Source organism: Camellia sinensis, chromosome 4 (genome assembly GCF_055761805.1).
Source record: "Camellia sinensis isolate YWXY chromosome 4, ASM5576180v1, whole genome shotgun sequence".
Taxonomy (NCBI): domain Eukaryota; kingdom Viridiplantae; phylum Streptophyta; class Magnoliopsida; order Ericales; family Theaceae; genus Camellia; species Camellia sinensis.
In genome coordinates, this window is record NC_138964.1 from 207,998,411 (window position 1) to 208,010,403 (window position 11,993).

Consider the following 11,993-nt stretch of genomic DNA (forward strand, 5'->3'; position numbering starts at 1 on the left):
ACGAGTCTGTTTGCTCGCCGAGCGCTCGAAGTCCTCAACGGAACGCCACAAGTTTGAGCCTTTCAAACTCTGCATCAATTTTGTTTCATTTTTGGACCATGCCTTAGTCTTTCCCCCATTGTAGTCTCTGGTGGCCTGCCGGCTATCTATGAAGGCTGCCGACCAAAGCTTCTGGTCTGCCGGCCATTGATGTGCCTTGCCGGCCATCAATGATGCCTTGCCAGCCATTACTGATAGCCTACGGGCCACTAGTGTTTTCTGCAGATATTTTATGCCAGCTATGCCAGTTGTTTGCACAGATGCTTGCATCTGTCCACGTGTGGAGGATTGGATCTCCTTGTATAGAATTCATGTTTTCTATATATAGGGAGTCCATCTCTCATGTTTTAAGGTTAGAAGATTTCAAACTCAAAAATTCTCTCCCTTTCTCTAGATCTCTCTATCTCTTGCAATTTTGTGCATACTTGCCTAGTTATACCACTCTTTTGCATACACATCCTTAACCAAAATTGATCATCTTTGAGCTGGGATCCTTTGAGGTCTTGTTGGAGCTCTTGAAGGTAGTTTTAACTTGTATTTGTGGCTAAGGTTGTGCTTGGCTTCAAGAGGTATAACACTTGTCTTTTAACTTGTTTTAATACACTTGTTTTCCTATATTTTTTTTACTATTTTTGGGCCATTTTTGAGCTATAAAAACCTCTATTTTAATGGGCTGAAATTGGTGTTCTAAGTCATTTAAGGTTAGGGGGTGTCTCACCATTCTTTGTTCCTTGCTCTTAAGGCTTTTGCATCTTTATTTCCTACTTTCAAACCAATCCTTTTTAGGATTTTAACCACTGAATTTCAGAGTATTTTCAGTGCCAAAAAACATGTTTTGAAGTCCAAAATTGGAGGGGTTAGCCTCCCTTCCTTATGTCTTGTTTGCTAGCCTAGTCAGTTCTATATATTAGCATGATTTGCTAGCTTTTTGTACCTATATTCCAGCATGTTTTTACTTTTTTTTTGAGACTGCTTTAGCTCTATTTTGAGTTGTTTGGGTTAGTTGAGTCTTGTTTTGCATGGTTGTAGCGTAATAGTCCTCACAAGCTTGGTGTTTTAGGCCATTAGACACCTCTTGTTTGAGTTGATTGCATGATTTGGTGTTGTTTTGCACTTCATTTCAGCACTAATCACCTCTGTAACCTCCCTCTTTTCTTGGTTTTTCTTTTTGCTTTGAAACTAGTTTCAAGCCATTTGTTTGCCTAAATGTGGAATTGAGGTTTCATACTTAATGGTTTAATCCCTTTGGGGGTTCATTACCAACGGTATGAGACTTCTTTCATACCCAAAGTAACTTGTTTTTTGAGTTTTCTTTCCATTAGAGGACTCTAACTCACTATTTGGACTTAATTGACTAAGTAATGGTTGGTAAAGTTAAAATAAGTAACTAGAAACTTGAGACTAAAATTGAGCAAGATAATAACTTGTGTGTTGTGTGTTCAATCGGACGTTAATTGAACACAAGAAAAGTTGGGACATTTCATACTCAAAGTGATGAAATGTCTCAAGTTTCCTAGGTCTCCATTGCCCTTGATCATGCATGTTAGGGTGAAGGTTATTGAGAGTCTTGTTTTGCATTCATTGAGCTTCCACACCTTGAATCACAAGCCATCATGTAATGGAATTGCTTGGATTGATGGTTTGTGACTTAAGTTCACAACTCCTTAGATTTATTCATGAAAATGAGGGGTGAATTGTGTAGACAATCCTTGGAAATACCCCCTTTTTGCTTTGTTTGTACTCTGTTGCAGCATGGTGATCCAGTGCATCAGTGGCCGACAGTGCACCATAGATGGCCGGCAAGCCCCCTTCATGGTCGGCAGATGGCTGGCAGTATCTACCAGTGGCCGGCTGGCCATTAATGTAAACCTCAGTAGAATGTTGGTAAGGTGGAGCAAAATAGTTCTGGAAGTGTTCAACTCTGTAAACAGAGGCTTTCGAGAGCAAAACGAAGGTCTTTTCGGGTGGTATCCGAGCATGTGCATCTTTCATTTCCTGAGGCGGAGTAGTGGCAGTGTAGTTATAGGCTTTAATTGCTTAGTTTGCTTACATTTGTGTTGTAGCTTAATTAGTTAGCTTACTAGTTAATTTATTTAAGTGTTGTAATAATTAGTTAATTAGCTTAGCGTTTTTGTTTCATTTAGTTTGTAATAATTAGCTTAACTTAATTAGCTTAGCCCTAATTAGTTGCTAGTTAGTTTTAGTTTATTCATTTGGACTCTCCTTCGTGAGAGTGTAATGTAATAACGTATATGTCTTCCAATCCCACGTCTTTCTCCCTTTTACTTAATTGCTTTTGTTGGTTAGTGTAGGGACATGTTTCAAATTAGCATATCTTATGCTTGCATCTATTTATCTTGTCTTGCATGCACCAAGGTTTGACACATCATTTAAACTGCATTGTCGTTTTAAATACTTTTTTAAATACGTGTTTAACCACATGTTATCAAATCGAATCATATGCCAAATTAGTAGCCGAGCCTATTAAATTGCATTATTGCATGCGTTGTATTAGACATTTAACATAATTAGGAATCATGCATATTTTTCTAATTCATATCTTCTTAGCTTGGAGTACTAGGTGAGTTTTTAATGTTTTAGCATATTTGCATGATTGTGATTGTTATAATGTCTAACATGTTTGCCATGAGGCTAAATGCTTACTTGTTAAACTGCTTGAATGCTTGTGGATGAAGACTTGTTGTTTGAATTGGAACGATTCAACGAATGTAAGTTTTAAGCCCACTTTGTTGAGTGGCAAATCAGTTTTAAGCCCACTTTGTTAAGTGGCAAATCTGTTTTAAGCCCACTTGAGGTGGCAAATTCAAACATTTTTCACAAAAACAAACATGAACTTGAAGTTTTCCAACTTGAGCAAATTAGTCTATACTTGCTTATGCGCATCACATAGTAAAGCTAGTTTAAATAACTGGAACAAGAGCACATAATGTTTATAAAAATCATATCATGATTAGTAGAGGCCGACCTTTGATCGGGCGAGCGGGGGTGCTCAATTCATGACCTTCCCCTTTCGTACCCAAATTCCTGAGCTGAGGCAACTTTGGTGATGACGGACATGTGGCCTTTGGCACGAGTCATGGGTTTCTTAAATTTCTCTAAAATAAAATATTTAGGTGGCGAATTTGTATCTGGCAAAGCAGTCCATTTTTGGCAATTTGATTCAAAATCGATGTTCTAAAAGATTTGCTGGATTTGAACTTTTTGGTGTTTATCAATCTCACATTGCACTTGTGAGATTAGATTCATAACCGCGAGAGTTCGAATTGTAGGGCTTTCTTTTCAACCTTCCGAAAGGGGGCGTGAAAAAGCCGAGCCACACCAGTCGGCCACCAATGTGTTTTGCAGATATTTTGTGACAATTATGCCAGCTGTTTGCACAAATGCTTGTATTTACTCCCACATGTATGGCTGGATGTTTTTGAGGGAGGTTCATGTTTGTCTATATATAGAGGGCGTCCGCTCTTGCTTTGGGGTTAGAAAAATTTTGCAACAAAATGTTTCCTCTTTCTCTACAATTCTCTCTCTCTCTTGCAAATTTCTTAACCATGGTCTATACATTCTTCACCTTTGCCTATACACTCTTAACCAAACCTCTCCATCTTGGAGCTGAGGTACCTTTGAGCCTTGTTTGAGCTCTTGAGGGTGTGTTGGTCTTGTTTTATTGCCTAGAATTGGTTCTTCTCTTGAAGAGGTATAAAACTTTGCCTTTTTACTTGTTGTATTCACTATTTTTCTTACTATTTTCCAATTATTTTTAGGCTGTAAAACTCTGTATTTTTGGGTTGAATTTTGAGTTTTAAGGCCAATAAAGGTTGAGGGGTGGTTCACACTCTTTACACTTTGCTCTCAAGACCTTTACCCTTGTGTTTCCCACATTTGCATTATCTTTTTTTTGAGCTTTTAAACAACGATTTTCAGAATTATTTTAATGGCTAAAATTGTGGTTTGAAGTCCAAAATTGGAGGGGTTAGCCTCCTCTCCTTGTGTTTTGCTTACTAACCTAGCATGATCCATGTTTTCGCTTATTATTTTAGCTATTTTTGTCTTAATTTCAGCATGTTTTAGGATTGATTTAGAACTATTTTTAAGTGTTTGTTACATTTGAGCTTGTAGTGTAATTGTCCTTATGAGTTTGGTGTTTTAGGCCTTAGACACTATCTTATTTGAGTTGATAGTGTTGATTTATGGCTTTCCATACTTGTGATCACTCTTAATCATCTTTGCAACCTCCCTCATTTCTTAGCTTTTGTTTTGCTTTGAAAGTGGTTTCAAACTACTTGTTTATTTAAGCATGAGATTGAGATGTCATATTTAATGGTTTAATCCCTTTGGGGGTTCATTACCAATGGTATGATGTCTCTTTCATGCCTAAAACAACTCTCGGTTTGAGCCCTCTTCCCATTAGAGGACTTAAATTCACCTTTGGACTTTATTGACTAAAGAATGGATGGTAATCTAAAATGAAATAATAAAATTGAGGCTAAAAAAGGTGCAAGATAATAACTTGTTTGGGTTTAATCGAACGTTAATTTAACCCTTGAGTCTTGAGTTGTTTCATACTTATTAGTGATGAAAACGATTCAAGATTCATTGTCAATTACTTCCCTTGATCTTTCATGATAGAGAGGTGGTGTTGAGAGTCTTGTTTTATTGCATTTATTGAATTTGCACACTTGATTCATAAGCCATCATGTAATGAAATTGCATCCATTGGTGGTTTGTGAATCAAACTTACTATACCTCTGAGTTGTTCAAATGACAAGGAGGGGTAAATTGTGCAAACAAACCCTTGAGAATACATTGTTTCTGCTCTGTTTGCTCTCTGTTGCAGCAAAGAAGTTCAGTCATCAGTGGACGGCAGGCCCTCTGCTGGCCACCAGTGCAAAATCAAGCAGTGTCCTTTTAAAGCAGAACATAGTTGGTCTGGAGGTGGAAATCAGTGCAAGTGATCTACTGTGCAATAGAGGCATTCAGCAACATAAATAATGGCTTTTTCAAGTGGAAGGCGCATTCATGCATGAGCCCTCCATCGATCCTCGAGATCCATGTTGTTAATATATTAGTGTTGTGCTTAAAATAGTGGCTTTGTAATTAATTAGTTGGTTAAACTAGTTATTTAATTTTGTGTTGTAATAATTAGTTAGCCAGAATAGTTGATTAATTTGTTGTAATAACTAGGTAGAATAGTTAGCTTTATTTGAGTTTGTAATAATTAGTTAATTGCTTAATTAGCTTAGCTTTAATTAGTTAGCTAGTTAGTTTATTCGGACCATCCTCTGTGAGGGCGCAATGTCGTAATAACGTGTATGTCTTTCAACCCTACGTCTTTCTTCCTTTTATTTACTAGCTTATGATGGTTAGTTTATGGTATAATGTTTTGTTGAGCATACTTCATGTTTGCATCTACTTGTCTTGCATGCATTGGGCTCGGTTCATCATTCTAACTTGCATTATTATTACTTATACTTCTTTGAATATGTGCTTAGATCGCATGCTATCAAATTGATTCATATGCCATATTAGTAGCCGAGCCTAGTAATTGTATATCGTATGTGTTGCATTAGTCATATTGCATAAATTAAGATCATGTATTTTTCTAACTCATTTCTCTTTTGGCTTGGAGCACTAGGTGAGCCTTTACTTACTTTAGCATATCGCATGTTGATGTTGCCATGTCTAGCATACTTGCCATGAGGCTAAATGCTTAAGTGATAAATTGCTTGAATGCTTGTGGATGGAGGCTAATTGCTTGAATTGGAATAATTTGAGTAATGTTTATATGCGATCACTTTTTCAAGCGGTACATATTCGAAACGATTTTCAAACGAACATGAGATCAAAGCGTTCCAATTTTTGCAAATTAGTCTATACTTGTGTGTGTGCGTATCACATAGTAATGCTAGTCTAATAATCGGAACAAGAACATATAATGTAGATAAGATTTATATCATGATTAGTAGAGGCTGATCTTTGATCAGGCGAGCGGGGGAGCTCAATTTATGACCTTCCCCTCTCGTACCTAAGTTTTCAAACCGAGACAATCTTGATAATGATGGACACGTGGCCTTTGACACGAGTTATGGGTTTCCTAGATTTTCAAAAAATATTTAGGTGGCGACTTTGTATTTGGCAAAGCAGTCCATTTTTGGCAATTTGATTCAAAATCGATTTTCTAAAATATTTGCCAGATTGGAACTTTTTGGTGCTTATCTATTAATTCACATTGCATTTGTGGAATCAGATTCAGAACTGCGGGAGTCCGATGCTGTAAGGCTTATTTGTCTTCCAAAAAGAGGCACAAAAGTGTCGAGCTACACCGACCCTAATGTATTTGTGAAACCGCCCATATGTGTGGAGGTCGAATCAGGTAGGGCGGTTTGGGCTGGTCGAATAACCCTATGCCCTATCCTAAAAAAAAACTAATAAAAAAAACAAAAAAACCTTTTTGCTTTCTTTATTCTCTTTTTCTAAGCATGTCCTCAACTTGATCATTTTCCTTTTTTTAAGCTTATCTGAAGTTCTAATATAGTCCAATGAGAACTAACCCCAAAAAATAGTGACAATCAGTCGATTCTCATTAGTATCCTTTCTTTAAAATCAAACATCATCTTTATCTCTTTACAATGATTTCAAAAAATAAAAAAATTAAAATACAAAAGAATAGTAAGCCTAATCCCAAAACTCCCTCATCAAAAGGCGCCCCCCCCCCCCCCCCCCAACCCAAAAAAAAAAAAAAAAAAAAAACAAAAATCAACCTCAACCAATGTACATTTTTTCATGGATCCAAGGACTTCAAACAAACTTGAACTCCATATTTGGGTTTTATGGTGAGGATTATGACCGGGGCGTGGCGATAACTATCTGAAATTGTGAAGCTAAATTTGGTTATCAACATGGCTAATATGATCTTAGCTTCCATCATGGCAAAAGACTGGCCCACACAATTTCGGGGACCGGCAGCGAAAGGGATAAACCGGCCGGGAGTGTATGATTTGGATGCGAACCGGTCGGGATTGAATTCATTGACATCTTTTCCCCATAGTTCTTCACTGTGGTGAATGGCTAGAACTGGAATCCACATTGATAGACCCTTTGGGATATGGAGGTCACCTAGCTTGATGTCTTCAAATGCGATTCGGGGAAGAACAGAAGCCGGTGGGTATAGCCTTAGAGATTCATTAATCACCATGTTTAACTGCACGTAACGAAAAAATGATGAGCTCTTACGTAATTTCAGAGTTGAAAGTAATTTGAACTGTACCAAATATTTAACCATACTTTTTAAACTCATTTTTATGAATGAGTAATGATATATGAGTAGAAAAATTTATAATATTAAAATAGAAATTAAATTTGAACCAATGATTTTAAAAACTATCATGGCTTCTATAGAAGTAGGATTAGAAGGTTGTACCTTTTTGAAAGAAACTATTTCTTTGAAATGGGTTAAGTTTTTCTAAAATTTAACTCTGATTGTATAGTAGAAAGAAAGAGTTTAGAAACTAAGAAAATTCAAGATCCATTCTCGGCATTTCTTAGTGACAAATGGCCCTACATGACATGTCTTCCAATTCCCCCCCCCCCCCCCCCCCCCAAGGTACCCCTCTCTCAATCTCAAAAAAAGAGCACCAATGGAATTAGGTAAAATTTTAATTTTTTAAAGAATAAAAATTGGGACCCCCTTTCCCCTCACCTCCTTTGACCTCCATTCTTTTTTGATTAGTCACTTTTTCTTTTTCTTTTTTTTCTTTTCCTCCAATCACCACCCGCCACGTGTGTGTAGGGTGGTGGGGGTTGAAGTTTGAAGGAGTCTAAATCATTGCTGTTTTTTAAAATCAAGGCAAATAAATTTTTTTTAGTACGTGGTATTAATGTTCTCTATCCCTCGCCCAAAAAAGAGAAAAAGCGAAACAAAATCAAAAGTGAAAACAAAACAAATATGGACATTTTTTTTTTTGTTTCTTATTACTTACCGAGGAGAGTTTGGAGAGATGATCAATGGAGAATTCACCACCATTGCAGACCTCTTTCACCTCGGCACGAACCTTATCTTGCCACTCAGGATTGCTCGCGAGAAGCATAACTGTCCACGTCAGCAAGAGAGCGGTGGTTTCGTGTCCAGCGAAGAAGAATGTTTTGCATTCATCCATGATTAATTGCAAGTTTATGCTAAACCCAATATTTCCTTTCTTTTTTTGCATCTCATTTAGAAGCATTCCGAGCAAATCGTTCCCGTATGAGCTGCTTCGTCCGATCTCTACACAGTCCCTTCGGCTCTGGATAATCTCCATTAGCAATCTCTCTACCTCCATCTTCAGTGATTTTATTTCTCTGTTGTATTTACTTGGAAAAAACCTGTAAAACATAGCAGTAAATTTTATTAAAAGTGTTTTAAAAAGGATTTTTTTTTAAATTTATTTTATTTAATGTATGCATTAATGAAAATGACTTACTATTCAATTTTAGGACCAAGAAAAACTTTTTGTTTTTTAAATTTAAAATTAATTTTAAATTCAAATTATAATGAAGCGATAATATTAGAAAATAAGACAAATGGTTGGGACAAAGAAGAGTATTAAGGTAGAGGATCCCAAGCCATTGAACAGTGACAAAACTTAAAGGACAAAGTGGAATTTGTAAAACAAAACTCGTCCTATAAAAGCGACATCTCTTTCTTCTAAAAAAAAAAAAAAAAAACCCGAAATCCCAATTTGTGTTTGAGAAAAATAATATAGATTCAAAATTTTTTTTTTTTCCCCTTCCAAAAAGTGTCCAGAATATTGTCTTGGCATATTCAATTCCGCATAGGGGCCTAAAATAAATGCAGCGCCGTTACACTGCATTTTGAATAAATTTTTTTCTAAGGCCTCGTTTGGGAACAGGCTAATTTAGTAACTTTTTGGCTATTTGGCTAAAAAGGTAGGTAAAAAAAACTTGTATGTTTGGGATGACTTTTTGGCTAATTACGAAAACATGTGCAAAAAGTAGAGAGAAAAGAGAATCTTTGACTTTTTGGTATGGGTTGTTGGCTTTTTGGCTAATATAGTAACTTTTTGGCTAATTGACTAAAATAGCCTCTTGCCAAACGAGGCCTAAATTTGTAGTATTATCGTTTTAAAAATAATAATAAAAAAAAGTAGTGACTCACCGGCTTCCGGGAAACCACAAGTGCCGGCTAGATTGAGCACAAAGGTTTTGCAAAACTGTGAGCAAATGGAATATTTGCTGCCCCTTCTCATAGCTACAATCAAACTCGGTTCGTGAAATGATGTCCGCCGTGAGTCGAGTCATGTACTCACCAATCTCGAACTCAGTCTGACCCAACTCAAGTGCATTTTGCAGTGATTGGAGCATATGCTTAGTGCAGTCCACCATGTGTCCCCCATACCCCTACAAATAACCACAATTTTAGCATTTAGTATACAAGTTGGGTTTTGGTATATACTCATAATTAATTAATTAATCAAAATTTTTTTTATACATACCTTGAGTTTGTCTCCCGTGAAAGCGGGTGCGACGATATGTCGCTGGTGATGCCAATCATCGCCGTTGGCCATTAGTAGCCCCCGGCCGATGAAATGCTTTGATCCTTGTTGTTGCAGCCATGATTTACCAGCTTTTGTGCTGTACTTTGATAGAAGCTCTTTGATGTGCTCGGTCTCCGTTATACACATTCTTGGCTCGATTCCATTCCAAAATATAAATCTCTTTCCTGAAAATCATAAAGTTTCGAAATCAACATGAGCATAAATCAATCAATAAAATTTCCTTTTTTGTTGATTAAAAAAAAAACATGAGCATAAATCAATTGACTGGATCCCAATTGACATAAAGGGGATAAGTAAAGTCCCTTGAGCTGACTGGGGTCTAATTGAGGTCAAACAGCGGACACTCTGAAGAGAAAAAATTACCGTATTGTTTGGACCAGGTGAGGAAATGGGGCAAGAGACGGCCAACGATGTCATGGTTGATGGTGTCCATGTCTTTGGAGGTGGATTTGGAGACGAGGGAAGCCATGTCCAAGATGTTCCCGACAAGAAACCGGGGTTTTGGGCCATACACTCCTTGCTTTTCCATGATTTTCTTGATGCTTCTTGGTGTGATCAAGTAACAAGTTATATTTTGATAAGCAACTCTAATGAACAAGACGAGAAACACAATTAGTAGAACCAACAACACCACTGTGGCCATCGTAGAGAGAGAGGAGGTGAGTGTGATTTGGTGGTGACCTCAAAGGGAGGCTAATATTTATAGTGCTAGAAAACGAGGTTTTGTGAAGGAGATTTTGTGAAGGAGACAGTGATATGAGCAATCAAAAAACATATAGTGCACATATTGTAAAAAGACTTTTAATTTTAATTTTTTTTTATATCAAAATAGGGAAAGTTCAGTACTAAAAAAAAAGTACTTTAGGTTCAGTACTAAAAAAAAAAAAAAAAACTTTTGTGACGGTTACAAGCCGTTGCAAATAATAAAAAATCAATCACAAGGAACCTTTTGTGATTGCCCATGCGACAGCAAATGAGGGTCGTGAATGTGGAGGTGACAAATAATTTTTGTGACTCAAAAGAGTAGTCGCAAACTATTTGCGACAGCCTAATCTACTATGGCGACCAATGTTTTGCCGTCGCAAAAAAATTTAAAAAATATTTACAATGTATTAGTGACCATCTTGTTACAGTCGCAAAAAAAAAAATACTACAATGTTTTAGCAACCTATATTCTCACATATATATATATATATATATATTCAAATATTATATATAATAAATGTAAAGTGATATTTGCAAAACTTCTAATACTCATGTATTATTTTCCATCACTTCTCTCAACAAAATTATTTTTCTTCAAAAAAAAAGTGTGCATATAAAGTATAAACTTTTACACATGTAAAACAAATATCCATCAACTATTCTTAAAAGTATTTATACAAAATACTAATAGATTCAAGTACTCAAAAAAGAAAAAAAATCTCACTACTACAAAATCATCAATAGATCACACTTTTTATGTGTGATATATGTTATTTAATCACTTTTTAAGTTTTGTCAAAATGTGATTTTTGGGAGTATGATTGAAAATGGTCATTTTTATTCACACGTTTTGAGTGTCATTAAAGATGATTCCATCACATGTTTTGTGTGTGATAATAAATATTTAGATAACATTTTTTTAAGTGTGATTAATAACATTTAGATCACATCTTTCAAGTGTGATTAATAACTAATAAAACCTGTGATAATAAACATTTAGATCACAGATTTTAAATGTGATTAGTATCTAATAAAATCTGTAATTAATAATGAGATAAGATCACATGTTATATGCATTTGCCATCACAATTAATGCGTGTGATAAAAAAAAGGTTCGACATATTTGAAGAATATAATATACACTATATATTATTCTTTGAATCATAACCACATATTTAATGGAATAACGTCATATATTTCATAAATAAAAATTGAATGTTCAAAAGAATATACAAATGAATTAATAAAAGCTTTTAACTGTGATTACATATATTAAAAAATGAAAAAATTTGAAGCACAAATTTCTTGAATTCTTTGACTATATTTTGCATCTCTCCAAGCAATTTCTGATCTAAAAAATGAAAATACAAATTAATTTAGAGACTGCTAGAAGCATGTGAATAAACTTACTATTTGTAAAGACTATTCTAGTTTTAGAAAAGATAAAGTCGAACATTTTCTCATCACACTGACTCTTTATCTTCAGCATCAATAGAAAAGGAAGAACCACTTTAACTATTACTAGTATAAAATGTTTGGATTACCATGTAGATATGACATATACATAGAATCAACAAATCTAAAATGAAAACCTTTAGTGCATGGCTAAATATTTTAAAGTCATTACGGAGGATAAAAATTTAAGCCCAAGACCGAAGCAAGTTAAGACACGGCCCCAAA

The 11,993-nt window shown here is 35.6% G+C and overlaps 1 protein-coding gene across 1 annotated transcript; it reads right to left on the reverse strand.

Annotated features, from left to right (window-relative positions):
- Positions 1–6,609: 6,609 nt before the first annotated feature.
- LOC114261419 (cytokinin hydroxylase) lies at positions 6,610–10,383 on the reverse strand. The gene is made up of 5 exons (XM_082867414.1): positions 9,972–10,383; positions 9,546–9,772; positions 9,209–9,450; positions 8,034–8,415; positions 6,610–7,255 (listed from the first exon to the last, which is right to left on the reverse strand). Exons 1-5 carry the CDS (start codon positions 10,249–10,251, stop codon positions 6,836–6,838), a joined length of 1,551 nt encoding a protein of 516 aa, XP_082723540.1. The 5' UTR covers positions 10,252–10,383; the 3' UTR covers positions 6,610–6,835.
- Between the last annotated feature and the right edge of the window lie 1,610 nt (positions 10,384–11,993).

What these genes read in the sequence shown, in the direction of transcription:
- LOC114261419 (XM_082867414.1), bottom strand. Translation starts at nt 10,251, where the DNA reads ATGGCCACAGTGGTGTTGTTGGTTCTACTAATTGTGTTTCTCGTCTTG. An exon ending in TCACGGGAGACAAACTCAAG is followed by an intron (nt 9,451 to 9,545) that starts GTATGTATAAAA and finishes GGTTATTTGTAG; the next exon opens with GGGTATGGGGGACACATGGT. An exon ending in ATCTCTCCAAACTCTCCTCG is followed by an intron (nt 7,256 to 8,033) that starts GTAAGTAATAAG and finishes CGTTACGTGCAG; the next exon opens with TTAAACATGGTGATTAATGA.